Source organism: Aythya marila (assembly GCF_965140915.1).
Source record: "Aythya marila genome assembly, chromosome: 14".
In the NCBI taxonomy this organism is placed as follows: Eukaryota; Metazoa; Chordata; class Aves; order Anseriformes; family Anatidae; genus Aythya; species Aythya marila.
Window position 1 is genome coordinate 6,295,136 of NC_139055.1, and position 18,681 is coordinate 6,313,816.

The 18,681-nt window shown below is 41.7% G+C and overlaps 1 protein-coding gene across 6 annotated transcripts in view; it reads left to right on the forward strand.

Moving 5' to 3' along the window:
• RANBP17 (RAN binding protein 17) overlaps positions 1 to 18,681 on the forward strand; it is a 162,503-nt gene that overhangs the window by 131,267 nt on the left and 12,555 nt on the right. For 5 of the 6 annotated variants that reach the window (XM_082771276.1, XM_082771278.1, XM_082771280.1 and 2 more), the window contains one exon: positions 7,693 to 7,859. In XM_082771276.1, coding sequence (XP_082627402.1) covers positions 7,693 to 7,859 — 167 coding nt within the window. Of the gene's footprint in view, positions 1 to 7,692; positions 7,867 to 18,681 lie in introns of all 6 variants that reach the window. The other variant, XR_014318437.1, reaches the window with a different exon arrangement.

The window sequence follows — 18,681 nt, forward strand, 5'->3', positions numbered from 1 at the left end:
TGGATTTTGAACATGTTAAGACTCTTCAGTTAATGGAGCTAAGTTCTTCTGAACATCTAACCTGTAGGTTTGTGCAGGTAGTATTTTAATTAAAATGATCTTTTCTTACAAACCAGAACTAGTAAAATTATTCATTTGCCTCCATTAGAATTGTACTGGAAATTCATGCATTTGTTCCTCAGAAGTAAAATATATCGGTATGTCTACAGGAATCTGCCAGGTTTTGTTTTATTTGCTCTACATAGCTGTTGTATACATGCTTATTCTGCACAGCTGTGATATGATTGGAGAAATTTCAGGATGCCCTTATAAGTAGAAAAAAAAACTAGATTTTTAATTATTCAGTACTTCCTGAATGCAATTCAGAGTGGAATCAGTGTAACAGAAGCATACCTGGATTAACAATAAAAATGTGGCACTTTGACTGTTGTTCATTTTATTCTCTTGCACAATTTAATATACAATTTTTAACCAGATGACTGTTTAAACATTTGGGGGGTTGATGGGTTTTCTTTTTTGATAGCTTAAATTCATTTGGAATATGGAAGAGGAGACTGGGCATTTGGGAGAAAAAAAAAATAAAGCATGCAGTTGTATCCTGGTGACCTTGGAATACCATGCAGTTATATGGTTTTCGACTGAGAAGCTGTTTAAAACCCTACAGTAGTATGTATTGATTAGGGTGGTTATTAAGGAAAAAAAATAGGAATGTATAACATTAGTGTGTATGGATGTTACTCCATAATAGCTGGTGTTTCTCATTACTGCCAAGTGTCAGTCAAGCCCCACAGGAATGCACGAATGCACCAAGGTTCCCAAAGCATTTGCTATGTTAAACACATTCAGCAGTTTTTGTTGCAAGACGGAAACTGCTCTTAGAAAGAAAATGGGTAGTAAATAGCTAAGCAACAGTAGTAAAGTAGTATTCAGGTCACTTTATTATATAATGCTGAAATCCATCTTCTCCCAGATATTTTGAGTGCTTTGTCACCTGTAATGATGGTACAGCAGTTTCTGCCTATTGGCTAGCTCTGCTGCGAGCCTGCCTGTTGATTGTTTGCAAATGGATATGTTGTACTCAGTGCTGGCTTGACTGACAGCTACTAGTTTAGTAAGCTCTGTTCCTGATCTCTGGTATTATTCCACATTACATCTCTTCCATTTGAGGTATTGGATATATTCATTTTAATAATTCACTAGCATACCAAGTTTACTTTAACCATCTCTTTGAAACACAATTTGAATTCATGTAAAAGAGAGAGAAGAAAATTTAAAAGCTATATAAGCTTCGGCTTGCATGTGTTGTTTATTTTCCCCTCTCAAAAAGTGTTGAGGAGTAAGAAAATTGTGTGTATTTCCAATTGTAGTTTACAAGCCTTGTGTTTTAGGTATCTGGGAGTTGTGTCATGAGGAATTATTAAATTTTGGGAAATCAAATGTTTATTTGGTGAAATTCCTGATTTTCTAATGAGAAGAGTATCAACAAAAAAAAACGCACTTTTTTAATTTTTTATAAACCATAAACTTGCTTAGCCAATAAGATATTTTTCATCTTAAGTACCTAAAAACAAATGCAAATGTACAATCACAGAATCACAGAATTTCTAGGTTGGAAGAGACCTCAAGATCATCGAGTCCAACCTCTGACCTAACACTAACAATCCCCACTAAACCATATCCCTAAGCTCTACATCTAAACGTCTTTTGAAGACTTCCAGGGATGGTGACTCCACCACTTCCCTGGGCAGCCTGTTCCAGTGTCTAACAACCCTTTCAGTGAAGAAGTTCTTCCTAACATCTAACCTAAAACTCCCCTGGCTCAACTTAAGCCCATTCCCCCTCATCCTGTCACCAGGCACATGGGAGAACAAACCAACCCCCACCTCGCTACAGCCTCCCTTGAGGTACCTATAGAGAGCGATAAGGTCGCCCCTGAGCCTCCTCTTCTCCAGGCTGAACAAGCCCAGCTCCCTCAGCCGCTCCTCGTAGGACTTGTTCTCCAGGCCCCTCACCAGCTTCGTCGCCCTTCTCTGCACCCGCTCAAGCACCTCGATGTCCTTCTTGTAGCGAGGGGCCCAAAACTGAACACAGTACTCGAGGTGCGGCCTCACCAGAGCCGAGTACAGGGGGACGATCACCTCCCTAGCCCTGCTGGCCACACTGTTCCTGATACAAGCCAGGATGCCGTTGGCCTTCTTGGCCACCTGAGCACACTGCTGGCTCATATTCAGCCGACTATCCACCATCACTCCCAGGTCCTTCTCTGCCAGGCAGCTCTCCAACCACTCATCTCCTAGCCTGTAGCTCTGCTTGGGGTTGTTGTGCCCCAGGTGCAGGACCCGGCACTTGGCCTTGTTGAACTTCATGCAGTTGACCTCAGCCCATCGGTGCAGCCTATCCAGATCCTCCTGCAGAGCTTTCCTACCCTCAAGCAGATCGACACACGCACCTAACTTGGTGTCATCTGCGAACTTACTGAGGGTGCACTTGATGCCCTCATCCAGATCATCGATGAAGATATTAAAGAGGACCGGCCCCAGCACCGAGCCCTGGGGGACACCACTAGCAACTGGCCTCCAACTGGACTTGGCTCCGTTCACCACGACTCTTTGGGCCTGGCTATCCAGCCAGTTTCTAACCCAACGAAGCGTGCGCCAGTCCAAGCCTAGGGCAGCCAGTTTCTTGAGGAGAATGCTGTGGAAGACGGTGTCAAAAGCCTTGCTGAAGTCAAGGTAGACCACATCCACAGCCTTTCCCTCATCCACCCAGCGCGTCACTTTGTCCTAGAAGGAGATCAGGTTCGTCAAGCAGGACCTGCCTTTCATAAACCCATGCTGACTGGGCCTGATCGCCTGCTTGCCCTGCAAGTGCTGCGTGACGACTCTCAGGAGGATCTGCTCCATGAGCTTCCCTGGCACTGAGGTCAAACTGACAGGCCTGTAGTTTCCCGGGTCTGCCCTCTGGCCCTTCTTGTAGATGGGCGTCACATTTGCTAGCCGCCAGTCAACTGGGACCTCCCCCGATCGCCAGGACTGCTGATAAAGACCAAAATAAAGTGTTTAAGACTTTTTTTTAACTTCACTGACAGCTTGATGCAGTCCATCAAAAGCTATTACATTTACTTTTTCTTTTTTTTTTCTACATTTACTCTCATTCCTCCAAAGTCATTTTTAAGTCTTTGATTGAAACTTGTGAGATCTGTCTAAGACCAGGCCATTTCCGTATTGCCCAGAGAGGATGTGGAAAATCCATCCTTGAAAATATTCCAAGATAATAAGCAGGGCCCTGAGCAACCTGGGTGATGTTGACCCTGTTTTGAGCAGGAGCTTGGACTGGAGGGTTGGTTCTGTTTGGTTTCTGCCACCACCTGTAGGATCCCACTGGTATTTTCCCTAGATTTTCTACTTTCATTCTCTAGCTTTCTAAAATATTTTTCCTGTCTAAATGCCTATGCAGCCCTTAATCTCTGTGAACATTTCTTGCACATTAAAAGCAATAAGTACTTACTGTAGTTAGTCAGCTAGAAAATGCTTCTTTTTATTTTTATTTTTTTTTACTTTTTATGTTGAAGTGATTTTTTGAAGTGATGATTTTTCCTCAATACCACATTTCTTAATTCTGCAGATATCAAAAAATGATATTGATGTAGGCCTTTATATTCCTCATTTATGTTCTAGAAGTTTTATTTATGTATTGAATAATTTTCCACGCTCTTATAATGCCATGTCCAGATGAACTACTTTTTGCTGAGTTTGTAGCCCTTACCTTACAGGTCTTTTTTAATCATCTCTGGAGTTTGTTACCTCTCAATGCATTTTCTTAAACTGCTTCTTCTAAATCTTTCATCCCTTCTAAAATTTTGGTATTTGGGCATTACCAATTGTCAGGCAGTGAAATAAAATTTTGTTTCTTCTGTGTTAGTTGGTCACATGCATCCTTCTGCCCTTAGTAAATGGGTAAGTATACCCAAGTGTTGCCTCTTTCACTGAATTACATCAGTGCCACAAGAACACTGTCAGAATAATAGGGCTCAGGGCTGTGAACCGTCTGAGGGGGAATTGTGTTTTAAACTGATTAGAACATACAAGTCATTTTCCGAAATGTTTATAAAAATGAAATAGCTGGCTTTTTATTTTAAAAATTAAATACTGGGAGATCGCTTCCGTTTGACAGAAAGAAAAGCATCTGTTTTTTCTCTATTCCCTTCACGTGTGAAACATTTGAGATTTTCATTGTTGTCAGCTGTAGGATAAACATTCCCCAAATCCTTATTTCTTAGGAGTGTTCATTCTGAGTAAATACCTTGCTTGATTCTACACTTTATAAATACCGTGGAAGAATATGTATTCCTTTGGAAGCCCCTAGCTGTAAATCAGCTGTAATGGAAGCCCTCATCTAAGCTTTTATTGTGAGGATAAACACTCCAATAGTTCTCTTCTAAAGTGTTTACCTGGCTTTTTCACAGCTGACTCAGTGGATCAGAGCCTTTTAATGTAGTCTGCCTGGCATGTTGTCACTAATCTCTGCAAAGCTTTTCTAATTCTCATATGATTAATAGTGTACTATGCTATTCATTGAGGAAAAAGTAAAACATTTTTTCTGTCTTGCTGCCTAATTTAGATGTTAAATTGCTAAATCGTTTTACTTTCTAGGTTTGGTCTCAAAGGCAAATAATGTCGGTATTGAACTGTAAGCGATTGATGGACAGGGAAAATACCACTTAACTCCCTCTCCTTACCTTTATGTGGAAAACAAAACAAAATCTTTTAATTTGCAGAGATTCAGGAAGGTCATTAAACCATTCAGAAATAATTCCCATTCAGCATGCTGTTGTCATACTGTTTAGACCAAAAGTTGTTTGGTTTCTTTGTTGTTTTTTTCGTAATAATATCTAATGTATAAGCTCTACTGCCACTTATTTGAGCTAACGGCTAATTGGAATCACATACGTAATGAGAAAACATGGAGATGGAAAAAAAAAGTTCAGGTAGAGTCAGCATTAAGCACATTAAATGAATGCATGCTGGCAGAGGAGAAATGAAAGAACTAAAAGAGGCAGCTGAACGTGATGGTGACTGGCACCAGGGTCATCGCCCTTGTCCCCTCCCCGCCACCAGCACCTGTGGGAGCTCAGTTCCACTGGGCAGAGCTGCGGACCTGCTGCTGGATCCCTGCTGCTGGATCCCTGCTGCTGGATCCCTGCTGCTGGATCCCTGCTGCCCACTCGGAGCTGCTCCTGGCCTCTGCCGCAGCCACAGCCTGCTTGCTTCACAGTCCAGAAGATTAGTTCACAGGTGGTGGAGCTGAGCTGACCAGAAATGAGAAGTGTGGTTTGACTGCATTTTTCCTGATTATCCCAAGCTTTTACCTCTGTGTCTTTTATTATTCTATCTTATGTCTTCTCCATCCATTTCTTCTGTTCACAGCCCAGAAATGGTAGCTCCTTGTTGCACTTGTTTGTTCTATTTATTTGGTTGCCTGGCTTGTCTCACTAAGATTTAGTGAGCACGCTAGCCTGCTCCAGCATGAGGTTCCTCATGCCCAGAAGAGTCATTCAAGGGAGTTTGCTTGACGCTCCCTGTCTGTTATATCCTTGCAATCAAAAGGAAAAATGAGCATAGGGAAGCATATTTGATATATAGTTATGGGCAAATTTAAGTAGCTCTTAACACTCATATCAGATTCTCATGAGCAAATGATAGCATAGACCTGTCTGCTGTCCTGCTAAAATCACTTACTGTCGAATGTAAAATATCTACTTGTACAGTATCAGCATGTTTAGAACTACTGCTGTTTTGTAAACTGATGATAGTGATTTACTTTGTATTATTCAATTTAAAAAGAAATAGAGTTAAGCACTGGTTTAGAAATACAGCAGAGCCCTCCTATGAAATATGTATTTTCAAATCTCTCACTTGTTGTTATTGATGGTGATTCAATTCCACTATGAATTGCATTTCTAGTTTATATGCAGGACTGTTTTGGTTGAGAACATGATGAGTGCCAGTTTCTGCAGTCTTTACTTTGGCAAGACTCATAACTTTGAACTCAGCCTTCTGCAGGCAACATTTCTTAGGACTCGGCTCTGCTGAATGCAGCCCTGGGATGCCCAGGGTCAGTCTGAGACGGAGTCGGGACGCTGCAGCTCGCTCCTGGAATCCGATAGACCACGTTCAGCTCCTGCTGCGAAGTCACCTGGCACTTCTGGAAGATCAAGTCTTAGGAGACCTTTTGTAGCTTCTTCGCTAGCAACTGCTTCTTCAGCATTAATTTCAAACTGCTAGCAAAATACAATTAGTTTTTAGATGGCAAAGAGTTAATAATGCTGGCACAGAGCTTAAGGAGTTAAAACAGACACAGATCAAAATACTTCAGTGTCTAGAGGGATGTGTTTAAATGAACACTGCAAGGTTGGCAGGCCTCCAAATTAGCATAGTTTAAAGAATTCAAGGTACATTTAATTGGATCCTTCTAATCCCTTTTCCCTCAGAATGAGCATTTTAACAGTTTAATTCCTTTTGCAACCCCCACACATCTCTTACTCCAGTGGCCCATCTAAAATAAATGCTGTGAACTATAAAAGGCCTAGACAACTTCTAGCTGAAGTCATTGGGAACTGGATGGGGGCCGAAATCCACACGTTTGGATTTGGTTTCGCAGTTGCAGGGAATATCAGTTCTGGCTAAACCTTGCACCCAGCATGTCAAACCCCTGCAAGTATGCAAAAAGCTTCAGCTGCTGGTGGTGTGGTGAGGAGCCGGCAGCTCATTAACACCGTGGCTCTCATCAGGAGAGATGGAGTGGGGAGGTTAGGTGGCTGCCCCCTTTCTTAGGGCCTGGGAGCATCTCAGGGGTCAGGGCAGGAGGAGACAGCAGCTGGACAGGGGAAGGGGCTCACCACTGTTTTCAGGAGGAGAAACCAGGACCAGTGCACCGTTGCCATCATGCTGATGCACACAAGTGAACAGAATCCTCTTTCACAGCAGCAGCACAGCAGGCAACACCTAGCAACAAAATAACTTACATAAATCAGGCAGACATATTTACTTTGCAAATAGGTTTAAGCTTTTAATCTCCCTTACTTATAGAAACAGTAACTAAAGATATGAAGTGGCTTTTGCTTATGCTTTTCAGCAGTATCCTTCCTTGCTGTCATGACTTTCTGTGTCGGGGACATTCATTAAGTGTTGGTCAGTGACTGCAGTTGCGTTGTTGCTTGCCAGATTTAATATATTTTAACCTACTTGAATTATTAGTTGTTAACCACGGTGACCACCAGGCTGCTCTGTGGTCACCCTCTTACTACCTGGCATGGCTCTTGTCCATTGTGTGCCATCTGACATTGCCAGTGGGCTGTTTGGGGCAGAGAAGCACTGTGAAATGCTGCTTGGGGAAAAGAACTGGGCAACGGCTCTACTTATTTAACATCACTTTTTTGGTAAATAGATCAAAACAGAATTTTAGTTTTCAGGAATTTGAAAGGTTTAATACAGCAAAGATTTAATACCACTGTGTGCTAATAAAGACAGTCTTCAAAGCAGGTCCATTCATACATCAAAAGCAGTCTTGTTGATGTATTGATTAGGCTAATGTCAAGCAGATTATTAAAGTTGAGCTCTGAGTACTATAAAATGTCATTATTAGTTATTCTTTTATGGAAACAATTTCAGAACTGTTTCATTTTTTATGCAGATACAATCGTCTCCTCCAGCTGTTGCGCTAGTTTAGACTACATTGTCACATACCTCTTCAAGCACATAGCTAAAGAAGGCAAGAAGACCCTACGATGTAGAGAAATTTCACAGGATGGACAAAGATTGTTTAATTTCATGCAGCAGAACCCGGAAGTACTACAGCAGGTGAATTGTCAGTCTTCTCTATGGGATATTATTAATTTTATACGTTTTTCTGATTTGTGGACCTTGTGGTACTGAATGCCAGGGTAGTGCAGGCTGTTTAGTAACAGAACAAATCTCCCTGGGCTGGTATGCAACCCAGAGTAGCTTCAGCTGTGTTCTCATGACAACCAAAGATTGAAGACATTTTTTGTCATACTGGAAAGCGTAGATACTGAACTTGGCTGTACAGGATCTTAAAACTTTGGTTTCCATTTGTGCTCAAAGGATGCGGTATGCAACATCATCAATACATTTCTGTAGAAAAACGGTGAGGAACATTCTCTACTGTAGAAGAACAATTTATGGCATTGAACCACAGACTTTGGTAATGAAATGTCTAAATTGAATGGTTGTATGCTATTGAGTGTGAATGTTTACTTTGCAGTATGTGACTCACAGTTGGATTTTTCAGTTAAAGGTGAATACGATAGAAATTAAATCTCACTTCTGAAAAGGAAGCGGTCGCTGCAGTACTTAAGATTTCCCCTTCCCAGCTCAGTCAAGTTTATTGTAGCCTGAGTACATTAAGAGGAGATTAAGATGATCTTAGCTACGTTTCTCCACATTTGCTCCATGCCACGTTCCCTTAAAATCTCATTAAGCTATTTGGAGATGCGTATTTACTAGACTCCTTGGATTCCTAATGCAGTTGCAAAGATGCCACTTCAGGAGATGCGTTTCGCAGGTCTGGAGGCTTTTAATGAAAACGGAAGTTATTAACAAAATGCAAATGATGAGTGTGGTCGTCATTCTGCTTCCCTAATAGATACGCTGTCATTTGGAAAAAAGCTGGCATAGTCACCTTCATCACGTGAGCATTGTTGTCATTCATTTACTGGTCTAATTGAAGGTGAAAAGGAACTAATATATTCTTGGCACTATATTGCATATTGGGAGAATATTAATGATGTTTATTATTGGCATCATTATCAGAATAGGACGATTCCCTTGTCATATTACAAGTGCTCGTGTTTTCTCCCTGGTAGGGGTTTCACAGACACTAGCAGTGAAGTCAGTGTTTGGCAATTACTCAGCACTGCGCCGTGCACACTGTGATTTGGGCAGAAAGGACAGAGCAGCAGCCCAGGCGCTGGACTTGTCTGCATCTGTGGCGACCCTAACGTAATAGTTTGTCTGTTAATATGCAGTAATCTTTCACTTTACAGCATATGACCGGGCAGTGATCTGTCTTTATTAACTTCAGATTCTGCGGAATATGTTATATTTATTTTGAATGCAGGCTTTCACGTACTCTTTTAAATATTAATGGCCGGTCTCCAGTAGTCAGCATAAATATGATTTGCATTAGCACTAGTCATATCATATTGAGTGCCTCTGATGTCAACTGCTCAGCGGACTAATATCTGACATCATCTCCCGGGGTCACTGACAACTTTGACCTTTATTCTCATGCACAGTTTCTGTAGTCTCAGAAGCTCTTTTGAATTGATTTGAAATTTTGACTCTTCCCTTTATGAGGCAGTAAAATTGATAATTATTCAGATGGGAACTGAGCACTGAGTGAAAAATCAATTCCACCCGCTCTCTGCTGCGTATAAAATTACTTCTGAGTCTGCCGGACTGAACGGATGGCCAAGGTAAAAGCAGCAGGCAGAAATAGTAGAGAGGATTAGCTGGACGAAACTAATAGCCTAAAGGGATGGCTTTTGAGATGAGGGAGTGGGCCGGTTGGGGGTTATTATCAGCAATGATGGGACTCATTGATCATATGTTTACATCAGGTTTCCATTGGGTTATAAATCAGCCCTGAATAGAAGCGGAACCCAAGGCCTTGCGTTCTACCAAAGGGACGATGTATTAGATTATTCTCATTTTCACACTCAGATGAAAAGTGAGACATTGATTATTCATCGGCTGGCCATTAAACACTGGTTTTATAGATGATTTGACTATCATGGAAGCTAATGAACAAGGTTGCTGCTTCATAACCAGCGGTTTCAGTTTTCAAGACATCTGTGTCGGTTAAGTAATGCGTAACCCTATTAAAAGCAATGGGTTACAAATTGCTTAACAGTGCTGAAAAACTAGACCCTAATGACTAATTGTGCTTAGAGTTTAGAGGGGTTTGTCAGCTCTTTAGACTAAACTGATGCAATGATAACTGCAATTATTTACTAGTTAGAACATGGGGTTTTTCCACCTTGGATCTGTAGAAGTAGTTGGATGATGAAAATTTCCAAGGGCACTCCAGGAATAGCCCTCCTCAGGTCATCCCGGTAGCTGAGGAGCTGCAGCACGGCTCAGCCCCACCAGCTTTGCTCCTTGCAAGCAGCAGCAACCTCCGAGCTCACCTGTGAGTGGCTGCTGGGGCCTTTCCCCAGGACATTTCACATCCTGCGGGCCGGGGGCTTCACGCTGCCCCTGCCCCGAGCCCCTCTTCGAGGGCATGCAGGGCCATGCTGCTGGAGGCCCTGCAGGGGAACCTGTTGGCTCCCAGCGGTGCCGTGGCCGTTCTGCCTGCAGGTTACAAACGAGCCTTCGCTCACTGGTAAACGAGGCGATTCGGCGTCGGGATACGGCTCAGTGAATAGGTGTGTATCCGTGGCTGATGCTCGCGTCTTTCTTAGCCCCTAGGGTAGTGGAGTTGTATAATTAAAACCTATTAATTGATATTTTGTTTGCCTAGGTACATCCCACAGCAGCTCTGTGATTTATTTTTTTGAAAAAGTAGGTGTGACTGCACAAAGACAGGAGCAGTAGGAAGCACAGAAGTGAAACAACTTTAAGGTTTAGGTGTAAGTAGCGGTGTCCTTCCGAAGCCAACAGGGGCTGCTGACTGCAGCCCTGCTTTCTGCTGTGCTCCCTAGGGCGAGCTGTTTAGTCCAAGCTTAATCTGCGAACAACTGCTTTGTGATGATGTCTTACAACTAAACTGAATTAACATGTGTAAAGTAATTTGAGATATATGGGTAGAAAGCAGTATTAAATGTATTACAGTCAGCTATTGCTGTGTTATAAGCACTTTCATAAATAATTTTAAAAGGCTCCCACTGTCATTTGCTGTTATTTCAGGAGCGACTTTCTGATGTCATCTAAAACAGTTCAAGCAAGTGTTTGCTCCACTCTATGAATGAAAGTGTAATTTGGGGGTTTAAAACACTGCCTTTATCTTCCACTAATACTCATCTTGTGGTGTTGTACACATCAGACTCTTAGTTTTGGTATGGAGAAGTACTGGATAAGCCCATGGACTTTTTTGCTTTAGTAAATTCAAATGCTGGACAAACATTTGTATTAGATCTGACCTGTGATATTCCCAGCCCAGGTGGGCCCACAGCTGGGGGCGGTTGTGCTGAGCAGTTATTTTAGGGCTGTTGGTAGGGGGCTGTGCCTGCTCTGAGCCCTTCTGGGGGCTGTAAGTGAGGAGAGCTGCAGTAGAGGAAAAATGGCAGGGATTTGGGCAAGGATGGGGCAGGAGGCAGTAGTGCAGGAAGAGGAGGATGTGCAGCAGCTTAATGCAGGCTGCTCGCTGGAGCTGAGCACTCGTGACTTCCAACTTCAGCAAGTGACAAAGGTGCACTAAATGAAGCAGCCCGGCAGCACTGCATAGCAAATGTAAAACAGAAAGTAAAGATGCCAGTTGCAAATAAAAATCAAGCATTACTAGTAAAATAAAAACATTGTAAAGTGCCATCTTCCTTTTTTCCCTCTTATGCAGTAAAATCAGTTAGGGTTTTGTATTTCAGATAAACCTCGGTGCCATATACAGCTAGTGTAGAGCTATGCAACGTAATTGAAATAAAAACATCCAGAGGAGATGTGTTCGTACTGCATCCTTCCTGGCCCTATGCAGAGAAACGTGCAGAAGCACTTGTGTATGAGCACATCACAAAAAGAAATCTGCATTGCACTGACAGAGGGCAGTTGTGCAAGGCGCTGAGTGCCTGAGCACCTTAAGCCACATGTTTGAGCATATGCTTAGTTTTAAGAGCAGATCGAACCCGCGGGTACAACTGTTCCTTTGCTTAAAATTAAATGTGTTAAAAGGCTCTGCTTATCAGGAGCAGAGTGCTCAGCTTTTGCAGGCTTGAAAGGTTTGATACGGCAGTGAAAGGGATTTTCCCTGGGACATCTGTTTTCAACCTCTTAGCACAATTTAGAAATATTATCCAATACTATCATAACTTTCTTTATTAATTGAAAGGGATGGAGATATACCAGCTGTAGCCCAAGCCAGCAGAGACTTGGGTGGCTAAGCAACAGAAAAGGCACCATATTGAGTGAGCCAAAATTCAGTCTCAAAGTCATTTATTTTAACCAGTGACAATACGTTGAGACTCTAGTGTTTCGATTTGATTGATGGTTTAATATCATATATAATTTTTTTAATGAAGGGAACCCATTTAAATATGTTAACATTTGCACTAGTAGTCTCCCATGTACATAACTGCATTTAATCATTACTCTGATTGTTTTTGTGGTTGTGTAATTTGTATCACCAAAATAACTATGTCAAAGTCATCTTATCTTCATGAAAAATAGGTTACTCTTCTGTACGTGCTTCTCACTGCACACGTGTAAAGGCGGCAGCGGCCTCCAGAATATTGCTAAACGTATAGCTTTCACTACATGAGTGCTGTCAATTAAGAAATCAAACAATATTAATGAGCTTAGTGTCTTTTCTGATCCTGCTTTGTTTAAAGCCCTGTTGTGATTCGTTGTCATGTGAATCGAGTAATTTGATTTTAAGACTTTTAATGTTAAAATGCATCATCATTAGTGATGTATCTGAAGATTTCACGCTCTTAATAATGGTGCTAAATCAAATTGGGCATCTCCTCTTAATCATTCAAGCTGTGCTATAGTTTACACAAACAGTTTTGGGGATGGAGAGAAGTTTAGGGCCACGATGTAACAAGTATTGTACAGAATTCATGCATGGAAACAAAAAGCTGCAATTCGGCTTGCAGCACAAACTGCTAGAGGTGTCAGTGTTGGATGTGCACCCTCGGGCTAGGCAGCTGGTGTATGTATGCTTTTGTTTATCAGTTACTGGTTTATGTAGCCTTTAGGCCAGCACATGAAACAATCGTTCCTACAGGGTCAGCTGCTGGTCAGAAGCAAAGTAAGAAAAGACTTTGCGTTAAAATGCGTCAGCCATCATTTTAGTGCAGCTGGCACCTGCTACTGGTGCACAGCGGGAGGGTTAAGGGTCAAAGAGGCAGTTGTTCTAAACTCAGTGATGGCTTAAAGGGACTTGTAGATTAATCTGCTTTATTAACTTCTGTATATTAGATAACTATTGCAGTGAATGACAGTCCGTCTTTCTGAATAAGTCCCTTCACCTCTTTCTCTTTTAAATTGGCTTTTGAGTAATGAATATTAAATAGAATACATTTCAGGGTAATTAAATGAAAACATTAGGATGATGTTGTTTTACAATCATATCTATAAGTTTCTTGTATATTTATCTCACGTTATTACTGTTCATTGCTTTTTGTTAGCAGAACAAAAACCATAAATGTTTCAATTAAAGAAGAGGAACTGGCTGTATTTCTCAATAACCTCATGCCTTCTGCGCTGCATAAATATTTTCAAAAAGCAAATAAGTTTAAGGAGAAGTATAAAAATGTTTTATTCCTTGTTTACTCGGTGCAATGTAATACTTTACATTACTTGGAAATGTTCGATTTCTGCTGGCCGTGGTGGTTTTATATAAAACACTAAGAGGTGCTGGTTAGGGGAAGGGCAAAAAATATTGCCATTCCATAGAATCTAACTAGCGATATGAATAGCACCAATAATTTTGTAAAGTTCACATTATAATTCAAAATCCAGTTAGAAGTGATGCTTGCAGTCTGGAAGAAAGCAATATCTTTACAAAATGGATAGGGAAAGGTAACAATCCATTCCATGGTCTGCTACTGGCAGATTTGCCATGTGAGTAATGAAACGCACTCTCGGTGAACAAACACCCTCCCCTTCCCCCATTTAAAAAAATCAAATTTAAAATTCTAGAATAGCAGTGGCTTACAAAGATGTTTAATTGCTGCTGGATATGATAGCAGCGGCCCACCAAGCCTTATAGCGGATGAGGCGATGCTCACGTAGAGATCCGGTGCTCGAGGAGGCGTTCCGACCTCGTTGGTGTTCGTTTTGAGCAGATGAAAAGGTAGGCGGCAGGTGATGGGGGCTGTTTCATTGCAGAAAACTTTCTAGTTGGCTGGCTAAATACCTGTTCTGCTTAACCTTGTTGTAACCTTTTAACCCAGTTCTCAGGACTCTGGGATTGTACCTCAATCCATGTTTTTTTCAGGCTAATAAATGGTTGCTGTCTTTGGTTTGTGGGGGTTTATTTGCTTGTTTTGTTCCATTTTGTTTTTTGTGATCCGCAGAGATACTTGGGTTTTCAGGGTGTCCTCTGAGATCATGAAACCTGAAATCTTTGGGGTTTTGTCCTTGTGTTTACTCGTTTGTGGCTCTTTTCACTGAAAATTGAGATTATTTTGTATTTATGTATCTCCAGGAGCATGCATAGTTTTAAAAAATAAAAATAAAAAATTGCAACAGTTTGATGCAATTTGGGAATACTGTTAGCTTAGCTCGGAATGGTGTAGGTTAGCGTAGTGTTACTTCAGAAGGTCTTTGCGATGCTTTGCTGGGCACACGAGGGACAAGAGGCAGCTAGCTACTGCAGGAGCGATACACACAAAGGACTCCTGCACAACACAGTATCTGACCTTTCAGTATAACCATGTTTCTCAATTCATGATTCATTTCCCTTTTAAAAAAAAAAAAAAAAAAAAATTAAAAATGAAGTGTGTGCAGCCATCCTTTAAAATCTTTTTAGTGTGACAAGTAAAGTAATCTTCCATTGATACTTAAAAGTCCATCTGCAGAAATTCAGGGAGAATGTTGAGAGAGACGCAATATCTATTGAAATGTTGAGTGTCAAACTGCCAGGGTAATGTATTTAGTATGAAATATAATATTCAGTGCATTTTGTTTTGATGACTGCATGAAATAGCCTTGTGCTCTTATCCTTTGTTGTTGTTGTGAAAGATGATATTCACTAAGAAGTGTTGGTGACTATTCAAGACACAGTAGCAATATGCTTATTACCATCTTTATCATCTGTCTTTTATGTTTATTCGCAACAGCTTTGGTTACAGTTCAGTTCACCAGGATAACGAAAACACTTTTAATTGTTCCACAGTAGAAATTAGGACCAGTTTATGAACAATTTGAAAACAGAGGATGCTTGAAGTGTGTTAGGCAATCGGTAATTAATACTGTGATTAGCCTTTTTAAGTTCTGTGCAATTAGGCTGCTCAAATTGAGCAGGTCACGTTGCTTTATGGAGGGTCCTTGAATAATGGTTAGAGTCACGCTTGTGGGTTTCTTAAACCCCAATTGCCTTCATGGTGTGGTTTAAAAGGCCAGCCTGCCTCCCTGTCCCTGCTGATTATATCCGTATCTGTGCTAAACTAAGGTAAATATGGGTAAAACAATTACCCTGATTCTAATTTTCTCGATACTACTGGTTACTGTTGCTGTGTGGGGGACGCCTCCAGGTCTGCTGCTGGCAGACGTCCACACAGTTTGAGCCCACACTTGATCCGCCTGCAAATCCCAGCTGCCTCGTGGCAAGCAACATCAGGGCTCTCGTAAAAGATGTGCACGTCGTGGCGCTGCTGCAAGGCCAGGTGGATTACGTGAGGGATGCCCAGCGGGACTTGGCTTGCAGGTGAGTGCGAGCTTCATCGCGGGTTAACGGCTGCTGCTCGGCGTGTGGGGTTTGTGTCCCCAAGGGCTGCGCTGGGCACGCTTCCACACGGCATCAGCATGCTCAGATGCAGGGATTAACACATGCCCAGTGCGAGATACCATCAGGTTCCTTGGAAGAAGGATTTGGAGATGATCTCGTGCTCTGCCTTTCCTTCCATATGCAGCTTTTTACAGATCCAGAATGTTTCTGTAGTTAAGTTTGAGATTAGCTTCAAATTGGTTTTAGACTAATAATTCTGTTTTTCCAGTACTAGCATTTTCTGACCTCATTTTCCCTCCCCAGCTGACTGGCATTTTGGTAGGCTTTCCTGTAGTAGAGATTTCAGAAACCTCATCCTACAGGTAAAGATCCCAATTCCTATGCTGAAATGCTGCTGCAACATGGAAAATCCCCTGCTGCTTTTGTGCACCATCAGCATTCAGTGTAAAGGAACACACCAGTGAATTGTTCAGAAGCTCAGTCATACAGGACTGAAGGGTGACAGCAGCTCATGTTTGAGGAATGTACACACTGTAAGCCGTACTGTTAGTTGAGAGGAAGACTAGAAGATGTAGATGCAGGACCATTTGCATTCCTGAAGAGAGAGACTTGCTGGAAGGCATTGGTGTAGGTGAAACTGCTGTTCTCTCCTCTCAAGAGGATTAAATAATCTGTAATGAGTCATTTTTTTCAGAGGTGCTGGTAGTGGACATGGACTTCTTCCTTTGTCACCTCTAGATGAGTACTGGCTGAACAAGAAGGGAGAGGCTCTTACCCTGAGGGCTGGAAAGGAACGCTAAGGATGATCTTCTGAGATGAGACTGTTTCACAAAGATCTGGACCTGGCTTCCTCTTTATTGATAAAAGCAGAAAGATGAATGCATATTATTTTTTTACAAGGATTTTAAAGAGCTCAGCCATTACTCCAAACCAACCTGAAGTTTAAATTGCAAAGTTGACAAGTTGTATGTTCCAAAAGCCCCAGTTAATCACAGTTCTGTCATCTCTAAAAACAGCTGCAGTGCTGCATATTCATGGCCACTTGTTCAGAAATAGATGAATCTTAAATAAACAGCTCAGGTTAATTCAGAATGACCACTATAGTATCTGTAACTGAAAATCTATGAACACTGCCACCTAAAAATGCAGAATAAAAGTTGATGCTACAATCATAAGTTATTCCAGCCTGAGGTAGAATAATTTTCTGTCTATCAGGGAGCACAGATGGATAGGCAGAAAGAAGCTGTGCAGATACATGAGTTTGTAAACATCTGTCAGCTGCACCAGATATCCAAATAGAAAATCTAGCACTTCAGGCAGCATATGAGTATGTGACATTCAACAGAGGGTTTACATGAAATTCAGCACAGACAGAAGCAAGTCAGCATACCCTGGAAGGTAATAATTAATGAAATGTATCCCCTCCTCCCTGCAGAAAGAGGAGGTATTTCATTCATCAGCCGTCTTCTGCGTTGCCGCAGTTAACTGTTCCGCTTCCAGTGTGTGATGTAGCCACCCCTGGGCTAGGCAAATGTGCTCTGTCACACGAGACTCACTGCTTTGCTGTCAGCGAGGCTGTAACAGTCAGCTGGCATCTCTTCTTCACCCCGATGGATGCCAGCTCACCCAGCAGCAGGGTCTCCCTTAGGATACAGGGATAGGTGAGAACGGCCCCAGTATCGTAGATCTTCACATAAACAGATGCAACTGGAAAAGAACAGAGTCTGTCATGTTATAATATGTCCTCAAATTACAGGAAAGGGTTTAAAATTTCTGTTTGAAAACCAGTGAGTATGGGACCAAGTGTTTCACCGTGACCAGATTGTGTGCAGGATGCAGCTGCTGCCCATGCTCCAGCTCTGCGGTTGTTACATCCTAGCATAGCGCAGGCAGCTGCTTTGTCATCCTGTCGACTGCTTGAAAGGCACGTCACTACCGACTAAAGGTAGGCAACACTGAAAGTAAACCTTAGTTTTGAGAAGTCTACTTTGCTCTGTTGGTCTACGTTATTGTGCCAGTTTCATTTTAGCAGTGAAGAAATAGAAAGCCGCTTGCAGTGGCTCTGGTATAGCAAATTTATTGGGCGCGTTGCAGGTGCTTGTCATTAGCCTTAAGCTATCATCCTAAATGTTTCTTTCTGAGTATGTGCTTATGTTTCTTTTTCAGATACAAAGTCGGGTTTGACATAAGTTAGTACAATCTTATTGTATGATTATTTCTTCTGGCTCATGATTTGGACCTACTTCAAGTGAGCACTCCTATACTTGCAACCCTTTGGCCAGTTCTAAAGACATACTCAGGGAAATGACAAGCTCCATGCTCTGTAACCGTTCCTTTTTTTACATGTATTACCACTTTTTCCACCCCTTCTGAATGTTGGTTTAAAAAAAAAAAAAAAAAAAAAAAAAGGCCCTCCCAGCACAACATAACATCTAACTGGTACGAATAGCCTGTGAAAGGTACAGACACTCACATTGTATTTCAGTCCACCAGCTGCACATATATACTAGTTTTTGGGATGCAGTGTGTCACCCAGATGTCCTGCCCTGATTTTTTCAACCATTTATACCCTACCTTTTGCCATTAAAAAAAAAAGTCCAGAACCAATTGAACTACTCCAAATTGAGATATAAGATTGGGTCCTGCACAATCTTATTCTTAGACTTAATATTTCCTGAAGCTTCTTGAAGCTTCAATTGTTGAATCACGAAATTTTAGTTATTAATGTTTAATTGAGTTATACATACATACAGGAAGTATGTATAGATAGGGTAGAATACCATATTATGTGACTAGAAATTTGGTGGAATCTTGCCTGTATAAGCTGAAAGAAAAGCTTGTTCTGAGGGTAGCCTAAAAGGCTCTGAGTACAAAAGCTGTTGCAAGGAGTACAGTGGTTGCGCCAGCCCGGGTTCATGGTTTGTCTGGATTTTCTGTCTGCTGCCCTCTTTCCTCTCTCTCTCTCTTGCCGTAAGTCCTCCCTTCTTCCTATACTTGGAAAAAAAAAATAGCCACAGAACAGGAGAAAGTTGTGGGGTGTCCAGCAAGCACGAT